General features: G+C 37.0%; 1 protein-coding gene across 2 annotated transcripts in view; it reads right to left on the minus strand.

Moving 5' to 3' along the window:
• Positions 1-20,827, minus strand: part of LUZP2 (leucine zipper protein 2) — a 462,834-nt gene that overhangs the window by 95,088 nt on the left and 346,919 nt on the right. Inside the window, exon 7 of one of the 2 annotated variants that reach the window (XM_060765867.2) lies at positions 17,236-17,298. The exons of the other annotated variant lie outside the window; for it this stretch is intronic. Coding sequence (XP_060621850.2) covers positions 17,236-17,298 — 63 coding nt within the window. The remainder of the gene's footprint in view (positions 1-17,235; positions 17,299-20,827) is intronic. 2 annotated transcript variants of the gene reach the window in all.

Genomic DNA, 20,827 nt, shown 5'->3' on the forward strand with positions numbered 1-20,827 from the left:
GAACTGGGCATGTTTAGCCTGAAGAAGAGAAGGCTGAGAGGAGATATGATAGCCATGTATAAATATGTGAGAGGAAGCCACAGGGAGGAGGGAGCAAGCTTGTTTTCTGCTTCCTTGGAGACTAGGACGCGGAACAATGGCTTCAAACTACAAGAGAGGAGATTCCATCTGAACATTAGGAAGAACTTCCTGACTGTGAGAGCCGTTCAGCAGTGGAACTCTCTGCCCCGGAGTGTGGTGGAGGCTCCTTCTTTGGAAGCTTTTAAGCAGAGGCTGGATGGCTATTTGTCAGGGGTGATTTGAATGCAATATTCCTGCTTCTTGGCAGGGGGTTGGACTGGATGGCCCATGAGGTCTCTTCCAACTCTTTGATTCTATGATTCTATGATTCTATGATTCATGTAGATTCAATTATGGTGAAAGAAAGATTCTTGGCAAGCACACTCCCAGCTTCTGTTTCTACATTTCCCTTTGGTTCTCCCATTCCCTGGACCAGTACTGAGATATGACAAATGAACCAAGGAGATACACAAAAAAGTGGTGGATGAGAGGTCAACAGAACAGAGAAATAACCAGAAACCTGAATGCTTTCAGCATTTTTTTAATGGAGAAACAAGTATTTACAATCATTCTAATCCAATCCAACCATGCTTGTCCTCCACAAGGTTAATTTTTTTGGCTAATGATTGTGCACTGTGGTTGGGACAGTGCCCTAATCACACCATCAAATAAGATATCAAGAACATGAGAGTGTTGATATATAAAATCCTGCAATTCAATAGGAATATGTGATTCTGCTTTTTTTCCTGCTGAAAAATAATTTGAACTAAGTAAATGTACCTTTATTTAAATATATAGAACACATATTGCCTTCTTTTAGTGTAGACACTTCTTTTAGTGTAGACACTTCTTTTAAGATATATAGTGCATAGATAGTAGGCCTGGATAACAACGGAAAAATTTGTTTCTAAAATCGATTCGTTTTTTGGGGGGTTTTGCGTTTCGATATTTAAAAGAATTCCGAAATTTTTCTTTTAAAAAGTTCAGTAATTAAACAAAAAACAACTATAAAACTTGCCCCAGACATGCGGAAATAATAACGAAATGACCTCAAACCGATAACGAAACGAATACATAACGAATCCGAAGCATTTACGAAACGAATTTAAAAATTCGTTTCATTTTTAAGTTGCTCCAGAATGGTTCGTTATCGCTTCGTTATAAAAAAATAACGAATTTTTAATGAATTACAAATTAACGAAACGAAACCGCCCAGCCCTAATAGATAGTAATGAATTTTAATGTAAACATTTGATGTAGAAGAGGAAACTTTACAAGTAATGAAGAAGATCTAAAATCAATAGGTTGAATCTAAAGGTGCCCTTCATAAAGTAAGGTGGCATTTCATAAGGTGGAAGAGAGAATTTTGTACCTCACTTGTACTATATTAGAACTACATGTAATAATTTCTTCCACAAGTAGAACAATAGTGTAGTCTCAAGTAAAAGTGGTTATGAAACAATGCTAGCAGCCAGTTTCACATGGTTCTTTAAATCCAACATATGTTTGGTGCACCTGACATTCTTTCATTGCTTCAGATTATTTTCAGTTTCTTGCAGAGTACAGTGCTCATACCAATATATTTTAGCAGAAGTAAAAATGTCCTCTTTTCAACCTTTCTAATTCAATTTACAGTTAGGTATGGGGTATTGGGGTTGGGTATATTGGTATTTTTTCATAAGGACACAAAAAGATTGGGGGTGGTTAGGGAGCTACTGTGCTCATAGAAATCCAGGAAATTATGCTAAGTGGAAATTCAGGGTCATTTTCCAAAGCATATCGAGACGAGGTGGCAATCACCACATAGCACTACTAATGGCAGAAAAAGGGGAGAAAAGGAAACTGACAAGAGTATGCTTTTTTCATAGCTCTTTCCAATTTCATTCTTCATTAAAATGGAGATGAAATTTTTTCTTCACTTTGAGATGCACACTCATGGAAATAACTTCCAATTTTCAAAATGAAATCTTGAAATTTATTAATTGAATTTATACCCCACCTTTCTCCTTGTACAGGAACCAAGGTAGCATGATATGAAACTCTCGAACAGGCTTCTCTTTTTCCCAAGACAAATTGCAGTTTACATAGAAGAAACCAATATCACTATTTTAGAAGGTGAATGTGTATATGCCTCCAAGTTGCTTATTAACTTATGGTCACTCCATAAATATCGTGTATTTTTCTTTGTTAAATAATACTTCTGTGTTCCTTCCCTTTAAATATAGATATAGTACCTGGTATTAATTGATACTAGCCATAGATGGTTACGCTTAACTTCCAAAATCAGAGGATATATGGTGCATTTGGGGTATTATACAAACCCATGGACTAGGATAGTGTCTGACCCTGCTTCCTCTGGAAACAACAAACACAACAAACAACAATAGCATTCAGGAAACGTTCAATAAATCAATATTATAATGTATTCCTTTGTGAATCTTGCCATCATTATAAACAAGAGACCAAAGCTGTCAAATACACAGTCTCACTATTAAATATATTGTGATTAATTATAGAGCAGACATAATTAAGAGGGAAATTAAAATGGCTATAGAAAATATTGACAGAAACATTAAAAAGGATAGTTAGTCTAAAACATATGTGTCCTGAATCAGCTTATATCATGCTTTAATAATTTATAAGCTACTTGAGATTGTGGATAAACATACACAATGCAACATGCATACCATACAAACAAGCATTCCATGGTGCTATGGTCAAGTTGATTTATATTCATTTTTACAATAATTCTGATAGAGACAGATAAAAATAACATACAGATTAATATGCAAAGTTATTTTTAAAATACTTAAACTGTCCACAAAAATAATTTAAAATATTTTCATTGAAAAGGGGGAAAAAAGAAAAATAAATGGAGGGAGATTTTATAGCTTCTATACACAGAGTATTTTAGATGCCTTAGAGAATCAACCAAGAAGGCTCTCTCCCATTTCAACCATATATGCTTTTGAGGGCAATGGGAGTGAAAGAATGAATTCTCCCAAGTTCTTAATGCCTGAGCAATCTTGTGTAGGAGTGCAAAGTTCATCACATGGCCTGAAGTGATAAACAGTACTATAAATTGTCTCAGGAAACAAACTGGCAGAAAGTGGAGTTGTTGTTACAATGATATTGTATGGATTACATGCAATACATGTGTCCCGTTCATGATCCCACATGTAAACTTTGTGTAAAACCTCTTTAGATGTACATATATTCTTAGGCAAAGTGGATTTGGTGTACCATGCAACTATACACAAAGCTTTATGAAAGATATATATTTTTCCTTTGCACTGAAGAATTTGGAATTAATTAAGTTAGCTATGCATAATGAACATGCAAAGAAATCCCAGGAGGCAAGAATCCCTAAAGTATATAAAAAGTATTGCTCACCCCAGGCTACAGTAGCATCAAAGCAGACTTTACTGCAGTCCATTAAGCATGCAGTACAGCTTCTGGAGTCATTAATTTGCTCCTTAAGACAAGATCTGAAACAACAGTCCTTTAAAAGTCTAACTCAAAGCCGGTAAATGCAATATACACAGCTGTTTGATGTCCTAGAAGATTAGTAGCCTATTTGCTATCTACCTGAAGTTAGTAAATCTGAGTGATTTAGTAAGTAAGCCAACTTTGCATATCTTATCTAGCTTACTACCATATTTTGGTGAAATTTGAAAGGCTGTGTTTCACTGTGACAAAGAAAACATCAAATAGCAGGTTTTATGCAATTGGTGGCTGAAGAAAGTCTGTTTGATTTAGTGGGAGCTTCCATCTCCAGATGCTTCCTGCATGTGCCCCAAAATCTGAACTGGAAGGCAAGAAGTCCCTTTGAAACATTACTGGAAGAAGTGAACAGGATGAAGGGCAAAGGAATGAAAAATGTCTTCCTCCCTGTTCTACTAATGGAATCCCTGGTCAAAGATATTTCTGTCAGCAAAAAAGATAACAGATACAAACTATGGAGTGGTTTAGTTCTCTTATTCACAGAGTTGTTTAGTTTCTTTAGACAAGTTAAACAAACAGACAAATCAGTATTGCTGAGAAATCAATTCAAAACCCAGAACCTCCATAAGTCACTGTAAATATTCTGTGGATGTAGACCCAACATCCAAGGTGAACACATTTATGTGTCTTACATTCACTATTTCACCAGTGAAATCCATAAAATATTCAGCAGATCAAGGTTTCTAGCAAGTTTTCTGAAATACTAGTGGAAATGTCCAGCCAAGGAGCCATACAAAGCTTGGGATGGATAGCAATGAGCACCAGTACTGAAATCTCGTGGACTCTTGGTGTCCACTGGGGTTTGATTTCAGGACCCTGTGGTTCCAAAAATTGAAAAATGCTCAAATCATATTATATGCAATGGTGTAGTAAAATGGTATCCCTTATATAATGTGGCAAAAATCAAGGTTTGATTCTTGGATTTGTTTTGTTTTGTTTTATGGAATATTTTCAAGTTGTGGATGGTTTGAATCTGTGGATGGTTGAATCTATGGATACAGAGGGATTTTTTTTGTCATGTCAGAAGTGACTTGAGAAACTGCAAGTCATTTCTAGTGTGAGAGAATTGGCTGTCTGCAAGGACATTGCCCAGGGGATGCCCGGATGTTTTGTTGTTTTACCACCCTTGTGGGAGGCTTCTCTCATGTCCCCGCATAGAGAGCTGGAGCTGATAGAGGGAGCTCATCCACGCTCTCCCCGGATTCGAACCTCCGACCTGCTGGTCCTCAGTCCTGCCGGCACAAGGGTTTAATCCACTGTGTCACCGGGGGGTCGTATAGAGGGATAAATGTACTATTTGACATCCCTTGTGTTGGTGCAGCAGGATGAACTCCACCTTGCCTCATAGCTTCATATGTTCATGTGGCCTGTGTGGCTTTTTGAAGAAAAACAAGTGAATTTATGTGTACATTTGAAATATAAATGACAAATGAATACAAGTATGCTTTAACTAAAGGCAAAAATGGCTTGTATTCATGTGATAAATGAATACAAGCATGCTTTAACCAATGGTACATAAGCACACATGTAAATGACAATCTACAAAATGTGGATATTTTGGGGGGGGAAATGCACAAAAGCACATGCATACTTTTCTGTGGAGGAATAAAATAAGACATATTGGAACCCAAATATTAAAAAAAAAACCAGAATGGAACATCAATGACAATAGCATTCTGAGATTCTTCATACAATGAGAACAACATTTTATGCACCCATAATCCATCAAGCCACATTGGCTTTGTTTCCCTCTGCCCCCTCTCCTAAAGTATCAGTTCCTTTCCTTATTTCTTTCATTTCTTGCAAGGGCTTCCTATCAGGGCACAATTATTTCCAGATGATACTTCCTTAAGATGCAGCACATAAATAAGTGGTTCCACATATCTAACACTTTTCAGTCTCATTCCATGCGTCCTGTAATATTTGTGCTTCTTCATAACACTTCAGAGTGATTGAGCTCTGTATTCTTTTGCATCAGGTCATTTAATATATAACGCTGAAATTTTGGCTTCATAATATGGGTAGTTGTCAAAAACTGCTGATTCACGGAACAGACAATGGCCACTAATAACAGACAGTTACCTGCCCCACAATTTAACCAAGACACATTGTAATGCATGAATGGATAGAACATGGCTTGATCTCGTGCTTACAAGCTCAGTTGTATCCCTATAATGCACATTTAGCATTATCTCGTTTCAAGAATCATTCTGATTTTTCTCTCTTGTTTTAGAGAAATGAACATTTCAATACCACCTTGGGGCGGGGGCAGAGAAGAGACACAATTTTTCATGACTGATTACACATTTCAGTACGTGAAATGCTAAAGCACTTGGTTCTTTTCTCCTAGAAAAATCATCTTTGATGAAGCAGCAGAGGTTTAGTAATGACACTTGTTGATAAGGGCAGGGAGTTTTTAAAAACATATAAAAATAAAAAAGCAGCTGCCAGTTCAGAAGTCCTCAGCATACTCATCCAGAATTAAATAGGTTTCAGTCATTTTTTTCCACCAAACAATATGCTAACAGCAACTCAGCAATAAAAATATAATATCCTTCAGATCCTTGTCTTCAGGCTTACGTCGGTTGTTATTAAGATAACATATTGGATTTAGCTGGGAGTTTCTGTATCTATTTCTTATCTTTAGCGAAGTCACCACTGTGATTTCGATCAGGAAAACTATCAGCTTCCTGTTTTTGATTTCCAAAAGCTACTATAAATTCTTTAAATAGTGCTAGTAGAGTGAAGTGGCATAATAAGGCCATTTCAATTTCTGCGTATTCTTCACAGTTTTTTTCTAATGTGTGCAGTGGGAGACATTGTTCTTTCTTATGCATTTATAATTTTATGTTAGACGTTTGCTCCCAGACAAGAATGCATACAGTTACATTCTTCCTGGACAAAAGTCAGTGACCTTTTGAAGTAAAGATGACATAGCTCTGTGTGTAATTATTTATGCATTTTCATTATTTAAACAGAATCATTTTATAGCATTAGGTTTTTTCTTTTTCTTCAAAAAGTTACCTAGGATTTTACATTTGGAGGAGAGAGTTGAAAAGGAAATCAAAACCTGAAGTTTAAGAAGCACAGTTGAGTTATTTTGAGTATCATTGTAGGAATCACTGAACCCCCCCCCCCCTCCCCCCATATGATCTCTTCCAATTTATTTTGGTTAGCATTCAAATGAGTGCTTGTTGTGAAGATGCCCTTAGTCCCGCCCCTGCCCCCAGGTGGTGAAAAGGATTGGGTACAAATGTATGAAATACATACATACATACATTTTGAAGAGATTTGTAGCAAGTACATTCAAGCCAAGATTTGATAATGATCCCCCCATTTGGCCTTTTTATGGTGGATAACAAACAGCAAAGACTGAAGTAAGAAAGATAACAAACAATATATTTGATGTGGAGTGCAAATAAAACAAGGCTCTCACTTCCCCAAGCAAATTTTCTCATCACTTTCTTCCATGCTTGAATTTTACAAATTGTGATAAATTTTGGTCAAACTGAAATGAAATGCTAACTTACCCATCTTTCTCTATCTTTTGAAATGTAACCAATAACCAAGACTTTTTTAAGGAACAAGGCAAAATAGAAAGTGATACCAAAATAACATGAAAGTTTTGGATTTGCTCCTAATCATCAAGGAAGTTGTGAACATTAACATCATCCCTGGCAGCTGTGAATACACAGACTCAAAATTTGAAAATATGGATTCTGCTAACAAGAATTCCTAAAATGGAAAGTGTCATTGGATCTATTGAAGTACAACTCTTGTAATTCTTCCTTTTGCCTTTGGCCAAAGTAGATGTAATGAAATTTGTAATACAGTTTGATGTTGTCTGACTATTAAGCAAAGAGGGGAAGAGAAGAATGGACCAGGAAGATTATTTGGTGAAGGAGCTTTAACACTTCCCACCTGCTAAGCATTATTTCAAAAGCATTCCACCCCAGCCTACTACTATTGATGAGAACTTTCCTATTGCAAAGAGATGTTGGAGAAGTGACTGATGAGGATTTTGGTGGGGAACAAATGTTAAGTTTTTGCTTCCCACTTTCTGTTCAGGTTAGGGGGAAATAAGAGATGTCATTTCTTTTTCTCTCATTTGCTCCAGTCAAGTTGCCAGTGTTACTGTAGTGTCAATCTTGAATGTCTCTTTATTGCTGTAACTTTCCCTCAGGTCAACTTTGATTTATTGTAACCTATCCTAGAGCATTCTTGGCAAGATTTATTCACAGAAGATTTGTCATTGTCTTCATCTAAAGCTAAAAGGAGTATCACATCCCCAAGAAAACCCAGTGGGCTTCAATGGATCAGCAGGGATTCAAAATTGGGTCTCCTGGGATCCTAGCAGGTATGACTTTGGATGTAAATGGAAGAACTGGTCCCACTTGACCAATACCTGGCAGTGTGGCCCATTCACATTTCCCCCCAAAGTTAAAAAGGATATAGCTCTGCATAAAGAATATAATGAATATATACGTGGGGTTGCGCTTGAAGACTGTTCGGAAACTTCAACTAGTCCAGCGAGCGGCAGCCAGATTGCTCACCGGAGCGACATACAGGGAGCATACCACCCCCCTGCTATGCCAGCTCCACTGGCTGCCGATTCAGTTCCGAGCACAATTCAAGGAGCTGGTTTTGACCTACAAAACCCTGTACGGTTCCGGTCCAGTGTATCTGTCCGAACGTCTCTCCCTCTACGTCCCACCTCGGAGTCTGAGATCATCTGGGGAAGCCCTGCTATCGACTCCACCACTGTCACAAGTGAGGCTGGTGGGGACGAGGAGCAGGGCTTTCTCAGTGGTGGCCCCTCACCTGTGGAACTCACTCCCGGGGGAAATCAGGGCATCATCATCCCTCCTCGCCTTTAGGAGAAGGGTGAAGACTTGGCTATGGGACCAGGCCTTTGGGCACTCCGACAATTAAATCAGACAACCAGGCGAGTAAGACCAGCAGGATTGATGAAGTGGAATGTAAAACGAGATCTATGAGTAGTGAACGCTGACCATGTAAGAGGAGAATCTGGGTTTGTATTTGGTTTTATTGATTTTATTGATTTTATGGTTATAATGTATATTTGGTGTTAACTGTGTATTGATGTAATTTTGTGTTGATTGTTTTTATGATGCAGGCATCAAATTGTGCCTTGCTTTTGTAAGCCGCCCTGAGTCCCCTTCGGGGTGAGAAGGGCGGGGTAAAAGAACCCCAAATAAATAAATAAATAAATAGAAACACAGATCATGGGCCATAGTAAGAGCAGGCCATAAGGGTATTTATGCATGAGGGAATGTGTTAATTTTATTTTTGTTTTCCAACAAAAATTCAGACTTCAAGTTGTTTTTGTGGTAAATATCAAAAAATTAAAATGCATATATTTATTTTTGGTTTTTGTTATATAAAATTAGCATGATCATTACAGAATCTTCAAACTAAATTGTTACCATTGTGCCCAGGTCACATTGATTCAATAGGTGCAGTGGGCCCTTGGTATTGACTGGGGTTTATGTTCAAGGACTCCCTATTGACTCCAGAATCCAAGGATGTTCAAGTCCCATTATATACAACAGCATAGTAAAATGGTCCATTTTATAAAATAGCAAACTCAAGTTTTGCTTTTGGGATTTTTAAAAATAGTTTTTTAAAGCCATGTATGATTGAATCCATGGATGTTGAATTCATGGCTATAAGAGGCCAAGTGCACAGCAATTTCCATCACACAGATGATATGGCAAATATGTGTTAAAGATAGGGCCCCATAGGAAGAAGGGGAAAAGATGCACTAAGATGGCTAAATATAGAGATTCAAAATCAGATTTGTAGGTTGCATTTGATCTGAGAAGCATGGTGTTGTGCATGTGTGGACTTAATCTTAACATTGGCATTATTGCATGAAAGGGACTTTGTCATTTGACAACACCTTGGAAAAGTAAATTTTTGACCACAACACTCAAGTTTCCACTGTCAGCATGGCTAGCAAATACACTTCTTAGGGATTCTGGAAATCATAGTCAAAAAATAAAACATCTAAGTTCTGGATGTGACTGTAGAAGGTAGTTCAGTTTATTTCTACATTTGTATCTTACCATGAATGTTACTTATCAATCTGGATTTGCTTATACAAAACAAGTGACTGACAGATTAAAATGCATTTTAAAATGCATTTTATAGGATATATGAATGTTTACTGGAACTTCCATTTGGTATGATGAAAGGACTTTCTATTTTCAAAGGGAAACAACACTTAGTTGCTGAGATGGGTTAATCTGAATTCCCTTTTCCTGCAGGAGGAGAATCATGTTCCTACTTCCACTGTCATATTAAATGACTACTGTGCACAATGCTTAGAGAGGTACATAAACAGTTAGTTCTACTAAGGAGAAAACAATCCTAAAGTGTCTACTGTGCTGTACTATTGCTATTCTCAGACAAGGCAGTGGTGCTGCATTGCAGTGATGCTGCATCCAGATAATTTATCTTTCATACTAACATGAAGTGTGCAATTTGGGAATAAAAACAAATAATATACTTCTGAGATGAAACCAGCAAGCATGATAGCACATATCACGGTTCTATAAACGCAATTTAGAAGGAAGTCAAATTAGTTTACTGAAACCTTTTCCCAGGTAAGAGGGTTGCACTGTTAATTCAGCCAAATTTACACAATTTTACTTAGACAACAGCTCTTCTTAAGGCAGCTGAATCTGAATGCATGGAGTCTGTAATGACAAAATTGGATTTATAGCAGTTTACTGTTAAGAGAAAATAGTGATTTAATTTCACTTTCTTTTCCCATTGAAGGTCATACATACAATGATATACTCATACAGTTGGATGGGACCTCAAGAAGCATCTAAGTACATTTTTTCCAAGCCCTTTGCACGAGTGTAAAGACTTCTAAGACAGTTCATTCTCCCCAGCTACTTTGTTGTTGTTCTTCTGCCCTTTAATAGGTTCTTGCTTTATTATTTCAGTTTCATCTGTACCACTGTTGCAGTTGTTACCAATATTTGGTACCTCCTCATCTGTTATACTACACTCTACTGGATCAAGCAGGGGAATCATATATGCAGAACCCAGTATCTGAAAGACAATGTGACTTAGGGGCTTAAAAACCCTGGTTTGTGGTGAATTAATTTGATAGTGGGTTTATTCCACACCTTCTTGGAAGGTGTAGAATAAACCCACTAGTTCCAGTATCTGGACTGCAGTCCAGACAGTATTCCTATGGTTTTCTGGGCTAGATTAGCCCAGAAAACTGTGAGAATGCCAACCCCCTCCCCAAAAGACCTGAAAAAGCCCTTTAAAAAAAGAAAAGTACTTGCCTGACCTCCATTGGAGAGCTGCCGCAACTATCCTAGCACATAGAAATGACGCACGAGGAGAATTGGGGGTGGAGTGGGAGGAAAATTGCTCCTGACCCCCCCCCCCCCTCCCTTTTCTCCTGGCGCGTCATTTCTTCATATCAGGAACGCTGCCACAGCTCTCCAATGGAGGCTGGATAAGTTCTTTTTAAAAGGGCTTGTTGGGTTTTTTGGGGAGGGGGTTAGAGTGTCCAGGTGTTTTCCTGGGAAGTTCCAGGAGAACATCTGGACACCCACCCCAGAAAGTTCCATAAATAGTAAGTAAATAAAAAATACTTATTTGTGTATGTGACTCCTCATTTTGCTAAAGATGATATTCTAGGTTAGCAATATTTATTTACTTTATTTGTATACTGCAGTTTCTCAGCCCGTGGGCGACTCAATGCGGTTTGAGTAATCATTAGAAAGCACTTCCTAATGATAAGATAAGTTTGATAATGGACTAATTGTAGAAAATGTTTTATTTCTTCACTGGACATTATTAAAGGTAAGTTGAATAGAGACCTTTTGTGAATGTTTTAGCTATGGATTCCCACACTAGTAAAGGTTAGACCAGATGGCCCTTGAAGTATCATCCAGCTGTATAAATGATCAAATCACTCCTTTTCTTTTGCTTTCCAAAATTCTGATTGGGCAGATCATTTCTAGGTCACCATAGTTTGATGTTCTAATATAAAGGGAGGAGAGCATAATTATCCACCTCTATATTTTCAGTAATACATTAAGCACAAATAGCTCAAGTTAAATAACTAAATAGTAATCTTTAAAACAAAACAATACAGCAATCCTTAATTTGTATTCAGTTAGGCAAAATGAATTTTTCTCATATTATACACATTACTTTATTATTTTAGTAATATTTAGTAAGATGAAACATGGTGTAACTAAATAGGATTGTATTTGAAAGGATAATTGTTATAATTAGTAATTACTGCGTGTTCTTTTAGCTTAAGCACTGTATTGTCAAGGTTTATATCATGGTCCTTTGCTTTTCTACATTTTTTAAATAATTAAAATCTATTTTAACATATAATTAGTTCTGTTATAAACTATGAGCAACACACTGAAAAGTACTACTTGACAGAATAGTATTCCATTTAATTCACATTGAAGTCTTGGAACAGACAACAATCTTTGGTGATCTAGGAAGCAACCCAAATCAGAAGTGGCTACTCTGACCTCTGAAGATATTTTAGGATTTTCCCAACTCTGATAAAACCATCCAATTCTGGATCCCACTCACCAGAAGAAATTTTGAAAGAACGTTCTCCCAAAACTACCAGAAGTACTAATGGATTTCTTACATTGTAGATTTGATGCAAACACTACCTTGAGAAACTGATATTATGCAAGCTATGTGGATAATTGTACAACACCAAAAGAAACAAGTTGATGGGATTTCAGCTCCCTTTTCCTAGATTCATACAGTCATATAATCATAGAGTTGCAAAAGACCTCAAGGGTCGTCCAGTCCAATACACTGCCAAGAAGCAGGAAAGTTGCATTCAAAGCACCAATGCAGTCTCTGTTTAAAAGCCTCCAAAGAAGGAGCCTCCACTACACTCTGGGACTGAGACAACTCTCACCATTAGGAAGTTCTTCCTAATGTTCAGGCGGAATCTCCTTTCATGTTGTTTGAAGCCATTGTTCCCTGTCCTAATCTCCAGGGCAACAGAAAACAAGCTTGCTCTCTCCTCCCTATGACTTTCCCTCACATATTTATACATGCCCATCATGTCTCCTGTCAGCCTTCTCTTCTGCAGGCTAAACATGCCCAGCTCTTTGAGCCACTGTAGAAATAGTTTGTACTACAAACGAAACCTTTTCCCGTGGCTCGTCACCCTGACTTCTCATGCAAGACAATATAACATTCCATTAGTAATACCAGTTGCACCAGATCTAAGCTTGGCTGAGAGCACACTGGTCTTACTACTTGGTGTCATGCACTCTTATCCTGTAACCTGAGGAATTCTGTGGATGAGCTTCATGAACTGGGCACAGGAAAATTAGAGTGTCCTCCCTTCCAAGTTTTCTTCTTCATACTTTAAAAATTATATTTAGGTCCAAAGATTGGGTCCATAGCTTTCCTCACATTTTCATATGGTTTCCAAATCCATGAAAGTTAAACAACATTACACCAAAATTCATTGAGCACAATGTCTCTTATTGGAACACTCAACTGGAAAACTGACTTAATACCACCTGGAATGATATGCAACTGCAACACGGAAACCTCAACATTGATGAAATGTTCTATATTGCAATGTATTGCATTTTTCTTCTTTATCATAGAAAGATAAGCTTCCTGTTAGTGGCAACAGACAGAGATTAGTACCCACACTACAGCATCTCTCTGTATTCATGCCACTTTCCCAATTCCATGGTCCTGTAGTTATACTTCTGCATAACCACTTAACATACCCTCCAGCACTTCTGTGTGTGTGTGTGTGTGTATATACACACACTCTCTCTCTCTCACACACACATGTAATTTTGCAATTTTGAATAAGGCTATTTTAGAAATTACAACCCCTAATTTACCCTTTGAAAAAATTACTGTCTTGGAAATAGTTTGTGTGAGGATTGGGCAAGGAGGAGAATTCTCTGATGTCACTTCAGCGCTGACATGCCTCATTGCACTAAGTAAGTGATGGGTATATGGTGTGATCTGCTGCCATTTATGGTTTAGCTGTCAATAGCAGGAGACAGGGTTTATTATGGGAAAGGAAGCTGACTAGCAACGTAATGTCTAAATATCAGTTTACCTCCTTTGTATCATAAAGTCCACATTATAGTTTCCCATTGCATTTTTAAAATACTCTTATAATTTTGTTCCTGCATTACCAAAACTACTTCACTAATGTTTATGCTTTGGTCTGTTAAATATATAAAAACTTATGTTTTAAAAAAACTGAGGATTATCATATAAAATAAATAAAATTTATTTCTCTGAAATTATCTCCTTCACCCACCCACACAAAAGCAGTTTTCTTGCATAATGTTGGGTGGAGCTCTACGTCTTGTTCTTCCCCAACTACTTAAGAAAAGCATCCTAATTAAACTCCAAAGGTATTTTTCTTTTTGCAGAATTCCCTCTGTTCTCTTTTTTTCCTGGTGACTTAAATCTTACTGCAGCTTTTAAATTGGTTTTCATTCACATGCTTTGTTCACTGCTCATTATTTTGATCACATTTTGTTGTGTTACATTTTTGCTACTTCTTTGCTTGTTTTTATTTATTTAAGCTGCTCAAAGATCTTTTTTTAAAATAGGGCAGCCTATACAGAAAACATTACTGATGGCTTCTCCAAACAAGCATATCCATTCACACACTGTATGAGAAGTCCAATAATCCTCAAGACAGATTTTTCAGAAGGCACAAATTCTTATTCCGGAAGGCCTGGAAAAGCTTGGGTAGTTATGCGTATGTGGACAGAATGCTGTATAACTTTCATGTGTAATACAAAGATTATCTGTTTTTATGTGGGTTTTTAAAAAAAACCCCAACAATTTTGCATTTTACTTATGTAAGCCACCACAAGTCATCATTTTTGGAGGTAGGGCCCCATTTATATAATGAACTAATTTGCCAAAGCTGTCTTTTCCCAGGATGCATGGGCCAGCTCGAAATGGATACACTCTTATCACTAATCCGTGCATGTTGTATGTTTTACACATTGTATGTTCTACTCAGCACATCGACATAGTTATCCCATTACACAAACCAGATGGAATTTGGTACCACAAACACAATGAAGTTTCAAATTGCAAATGGAACATTTTACTCAAAAACATCATCTTATAATGTGATTTACAAATCACATTCATGTAACTGATTATCAAAGAATCAAGCATTTCTAAAAACATTCTAGTCTAGAAAATATTTATCAGTGTTGTAGATCAGAAATGTGAGCCTGAAGGACAAACTAGATGTTCCCTTCATATGTACTGTTCAAATATCTAAGTTGTTTTATCTTAAATTAATCACAGACATTCGGATTGGAGGGTCAAGAGTAAATCCGTACAGGAAACACAGCAAGAAACATTTCCCACTACACGTATATGAGAACAAAATTGTCATATCTTAGTAGGAAACGAAACTTCCATTAAAATCAGTGTTTGCTCCAGTAGAGAGCAATTTGTTTTTAACATAAACTTCCACTCTCATGCCTACTGTCCATATATTATTACTGGAAGTAAAAACTGAGATATATTACCAATTTGTAGTGTGATTTCCACAGCACAAGTTCTAAGGAGAAGAGTGAATAAATGGCAGAGACAGAAGGATCAAACATTTCATCCAGCACTTCTGCGTTCTAGAGAAAATACTTTATTGGGGTGGGGGTTGTTGATAGAATGAGTAGATTGAATTCTGTAGTAGCTGGACTAAGAGCCCAAAGTGGATAGGAGCGGGCAGGGATTGAAGCCATCTCTCTCCTCTTTCTCCTTCTAAATCTCCACTTTTGTGCCTTGTTCTTGTAAGATCTGGATTGATTTCTAGCTTTTGGCTAACTTTTCAAAGGCTTTTGAATTTTTTTCAAGGGGGATATGAAATGCTGCTGGGATCATGGGTTGACCACCCAAAGTTACAGAAAGAAGTTAATATTCAGAATACATAGACCTATTTTATAGACAAGAATATCAAAATAGGCATGATTGATTAGTTCATGAGAATTTTCTCTCTATTACATGCATATGAACACATAAGCAACACATTCTGTCTCCCCTTCTCTCATATACACATACATTAACACAAAGTAGGTTTGGGCCTTGGCAGTTTGTTTTTCCAAGTCTTTTCCAACAACTGTTTTGTGCAGGCAAAGGCTATCAATAAGTGATTTTAGGGCTGAAGCATCTCTAGGCCAAGTGAGAAAGGACCTTCTAGTTTTATACAATGAAGAAAGAGCCAAAGAAAAGGCAGTACTTTTTAATCCCTTTGCCCTATTTGTCTGTGTTTTCTGTGGTTTAAAAAGGAACTAGTGACCTGCTGTCTAGTGGGAACACCTATGGTATTTCCAGTGATAATTAAGGAGAACAGGTGGGTGGGCAGGTTGGAAGATAGAGCAGAGGGAGAATATGGTGGCTGCCAAAGTTTCCGTGCGTGAAGTAAAGGGGAAGTTCTCTAGCGCCTGCAGTTTGGAGCTTGTCCTGGTTAGAGGATTTTCCTCCTTTGTTCCAATTGTCAAATTGCTTTGCTTCATTCTGTGGAAGAAACTCAAAGAAATGTGACTTCTTTTCCCTGTCCAGTTAGTGGACTGATAACTTTTCATGAGATTTCAAATTTTGTTTATCATTATTATTGTATTTGAAATTTCTCAATTTTGCAATTGCAGTTAACAAGTAATGATACTACCAAAAAAGCAAAAGTATACGCAACATAGTTGCATCCTATGCCCCTTTCCAGACTGCTGAACCTCAGTACTTTGTACTATTTCCTCCTTGTCAGCCTTGCATGATTGCATACACACACAGACAGTCTGAATCCCAACAAGGCTGCTCTGAAGGGCATCTTTGAGGCAGTGGCTGTGCATGGCAGAAGTTAAGGTATTTATTTTCTTCTACATGCAAAATGCAAGCAACATGGAGACATTTCTGGCTTACCTAGTAGTGACACTTGGCCTGTGTTATATACCTTTACACATTTCAATCCATAGAACAAAATGGGCACATTTAACTCCACAACATGTAAAATATCACCATATCAATAATCCTCATCATAGTTATAAAAGGAATAGCCGGTTACTTAATTCTCTGAATTTCTTCAAAAATAATTTATGTTTTACCGACAAGAATAGAAACAAACACACACACACACACACACACACAAAGTTCACCCTTCTTGTCAAAACTCTATTTTTAAAAATCTGGAAAACTTGTGTGCATTTCATGAAGGAGATTTCAATGTCATACTGACAGGACATTTTGTCCTGTGCAGAGTTTATAAATACCAATTTCATGTTTAATATATGTAGAAAACTACAAATTAGTCACATCATCACAAGACAGATGCTTCCAGAACAGTTGGGGAACTTAACTTATTGTGATTTGTTGGATGTACACAAATTTCAAACATTGAATAAATGGTATTACACCTCTGCTCTTTAAAACAATTTTCACAGTGATAAAACTGATGAAATCCAAGAGAGATAGAAGAATGTATCATATAAATCATATTTACTTATATCCTTTTCAGTATGTTTTTGGATGTGTGCATGTAAGGGGAGTAAAAAGCATTTGCTTCAGATTACTTTAATGTTACACTGCCTATAAGTACATATACTTCTCCAACTCAAGTGACAAACTCACCTTAAAAATCAAATCCTTTTTCCCATAGCGGAGCTCCTTCAGTTGGGCTTGGATCTTTTTTGACTGCAAGCAGAGGATAATGCATTAATCTTTTAAGTAATTTATATTTATAAATCTGTGGAGGAAAAGATTTTAAAGTTCAAGCAATAGGAAAGTCTATACTTTGGGTGGTTTTGGACTGTAGTTTCTGAGTTTTTGGTTTTGTTTTGTGTTTATAAACCCACATCTACCAATGAAATGTATCACATTTACTTCAGCTAGACCATTCTTTTTCTACTGTAAGAAACACATAAAGTGAAAGGTAGATTCCCATCTGTGAATTCAGTAATAAGATAAGCACAATTGCCATATAAAATGTGAGGTAGATCACAGAATATGAACATAGCATAGACATTTAGCCTCAGGTTCCATATAGGCAAAAAGAAACTCTGTAACATGGCGGTCCAATCTTTTGGCTTCCCTGGGTCATGTTGGAAGAGGAAGAACTTTCTTGGGCAACACATAGAATATGCTAACACTAACTGATGAGCAAAACAAAAATGTCAGTGTATAATTTTCATGGTATCTGCCACAACAGATAAGCCAAAACATGTTTTGAGTACATTTATAATTTTGTGTTGGGCTGCAATTGTAGGTGTCCTGGGCTGCATGCAGCTCATGAGCTGCAGGTTGGACAAGCCTGCTCTATATGAAATAGGTGTATCAGATTTTAAGATGTGGCCCCAATTCACCAGCCCTTCAAGTGAGGGAGATAATTGCAGGGAAAGAATAATGCCTTGAAAAATGTGTGCATTTTTATTACACTTGGGGGATTTAAAAAAAAAATATGAATGGTATACTCCATAAAGATACTGTTATGCTTAAGATATCATGCTTAATGACATCACTGGAGCTGCCATTTGTAATATTACCATTGTATTATCACCAACCCCCACCTTTGACAACATCATTAGGTTTTGGCCCCAAAATGTCAACTTTAACCAGGCAACTCTACAGATACTTTTTTCCTTCTCTTCCCTGAGTGCATCTATATAGTAGTATTCATGAAGTTCGACACTATTTTAATTGCAATGATTCAATGCTATGGAATCACTAGAGCTGTAGTTTGGTGAGGCAACAGTATCTTTGGCAGAGAAGCTAAAATGCCATACTACAACAATCATGATTCCATAGTATTGAAACATGGGAACTGAAGTAGTGTCAAACTGAATTAATTCAACTGTATAGATGCATTCTCTGCTCCACAAAAGCTTGCAGCAAAAGGATTTTGAAGTATCAGCTTGCACTGTGCTGTTCAGGGTGGAGAAGGCTGCACCATGACAGTACCATCAGGGCATATTTTCAGGTGAAATGTCTCAGTAGCATGAAACCCTTGAAACTCAACATGACCAACTTACTACATTATGAACTAACTGATGTGATGACTATTACCAAGAAATGAATATTCCCATCATCATAAAACCACGAGGACTAATGACTAAATTCATATTATTGCACTATGCTACTAGAAAGGAGGATTGTTGAGACAGCTTGACCAAATTCCACTCTGCTTACAGGAGGAGCAGCCTAATTCAAAGCATTCTCCTCCCAAACCAAGCAAAGAAAGTATTAAAACAGAAAGAAGACAACATAATTTGCTCCTCCCCATTTTGACCGAAAGTCGCCCTTTCCCCTCCCCCTTCCATGCTATTCAAGAATGCCCCAATCTTCTAGAGAGACCTGTCTGTCTGTCTATCTGTGTATGTGTAAAGCTAGAATGTCTGTATGCATCCTTTCTTTCTCTCATGCTAGGCAGAAACCTAAATTTTGAATCAGAATGTGAATTGTCAAATCTTATATATAGATAGATTTCCTTCCCTACTATATAATATAAAGAAGGTTCATGTTCTTTTTAAAATTAGCATACTTAAGTCCTGGAGGTCCCTTAGCACAATGTGGTTTTCCAACAAATGTTATCAAAGCTAGTTACAAATTAATTAGAAATGGAAGAACATGAAATTGTGCTGACATGGATTTCTGTATTTCTATTTTCCTTTTACTTTATGCTTGCTAATCAGTGGGGAATGTTGGATATATCCAAACTATCCACATCAAGGAATAATAAATACAAAAGTATTTTGAAATGTTCATACATTGGTTAAATTTGCACATGCATACAGTGGTATGGTAGCTACTTATAATGGAATACGTGGTTGTTGTTCTACACAAGTTGTTCAATTGAAGCATCATGCTAACATATGGCTCTTGTCCTATTATCTCTGAAAAAATGCCATGTTCACTGTGCTATCACAAACCTTACAAAAAGGGTTTGCAAATCATGCTAAGTAAAGTTGAAGATGCCAGGTCTATAGGACAGAGAAGGATGATGCTGCAGGACTAAGTAATAAAATACATAAAAGTGGCTATTGAAAAAAAAATCTCTTGTTCAAAAATCCCCAAATACTCTTTAAATTGCTTTCTCTTAAATCTTCAAGTTCTCCTAAACAGTTGAGAAGAAAATGATACTTCCTATACATCTGCATGCATCTATAAAGAGGATATTATAGACAGAATTTATTAATAGCGTATTACTTTTACTAATGAAAATTACTGGACAATCTGCCCTCTTAAAATCTACTCTTGTTTCTAATCTCAGATAGAGGTTTTATTTTCCTCCTCTTGCAAAAAAAATGTATAGAATCATGGAATCTTAACAAGGACCACACCTGCCATACAAAAATAAATGACAACAATGCTTCTGAAAGATGCTCATGCAACCTCTGTTTAAAGACTTCCAAAGAATTTAACACCCTCCATTTGTCATATAATTATCTATTCATCCTGGCTTTAGACAACATCTATCCTGTCTATGTTCCCAAACAAGCATCATAAAAATGTGTCACTTCATCACCATACCCACAGTTTGTGCATTACTCTGTCTGCCCACATACATAGTCTGTCTATAAAGGTCACTTTTGAAACACTTCACTCAACGTATATTAGGAAATACACTTATTCTATGGAAGCTTTTATTAATAACTTTTTCCTATCAGTTTACCTCTAAGGTGAAACAGGATTACTTTGCATACTGACATTCCAAAACACAGCTATCTCTTTGATTTCTATGCCCTGTTGTAGCATAAAAAATAATCTGGTGGTTTGGTCTATATAAAAAATTCTGCTGTTGGGTAGAGCAATAATGGTTTAGCTTGATATGAAACAACACAGAAGCCTGTATTTCTGGAGTCTTCTTGCGTGCATGTCAACTTATTTTTTATACTATATAACAGAAACCGGTAATGATTTTTAATGTTGAACATAGGAAGATGCCTTACATAAAGCCAGAATATGCATAAAATCAGTGGATGACCCAAACATTCTGAAACTTGAGAGGGTTTGCAGTTGTAAATGTGTCCTCAAAGTATTGCTATTTTCATCGTGATAACCATAAAAATGACGAAAGAGGACCCTCGCCAGTTCCCTCATTGTCACCAATGGACTGGATCTTTCCAGAGCATACGGCTGATGGATAGGAAAATGCTATTTTCCCTCTCCTGATTTCGGGAATTTCCTAGAAAACAGAATGAGGCGAGGACGCCTAAAACGGGGTTAT

Source organism: Anolis sagrei, chromosome 1 (assembly GCF_037176765.1).
Source record: "Anolis sagrei isolate rAnoSag1 chromosome 1, rAnoSag1.mat, whole genome shotgun sequence".
NCBI classification, from domain to species: Eukaryota; Metazoa; Chordata; class Lepidosauria; order Squamata; family Dactyloidae; genus Anolis; species Anolis sagrei.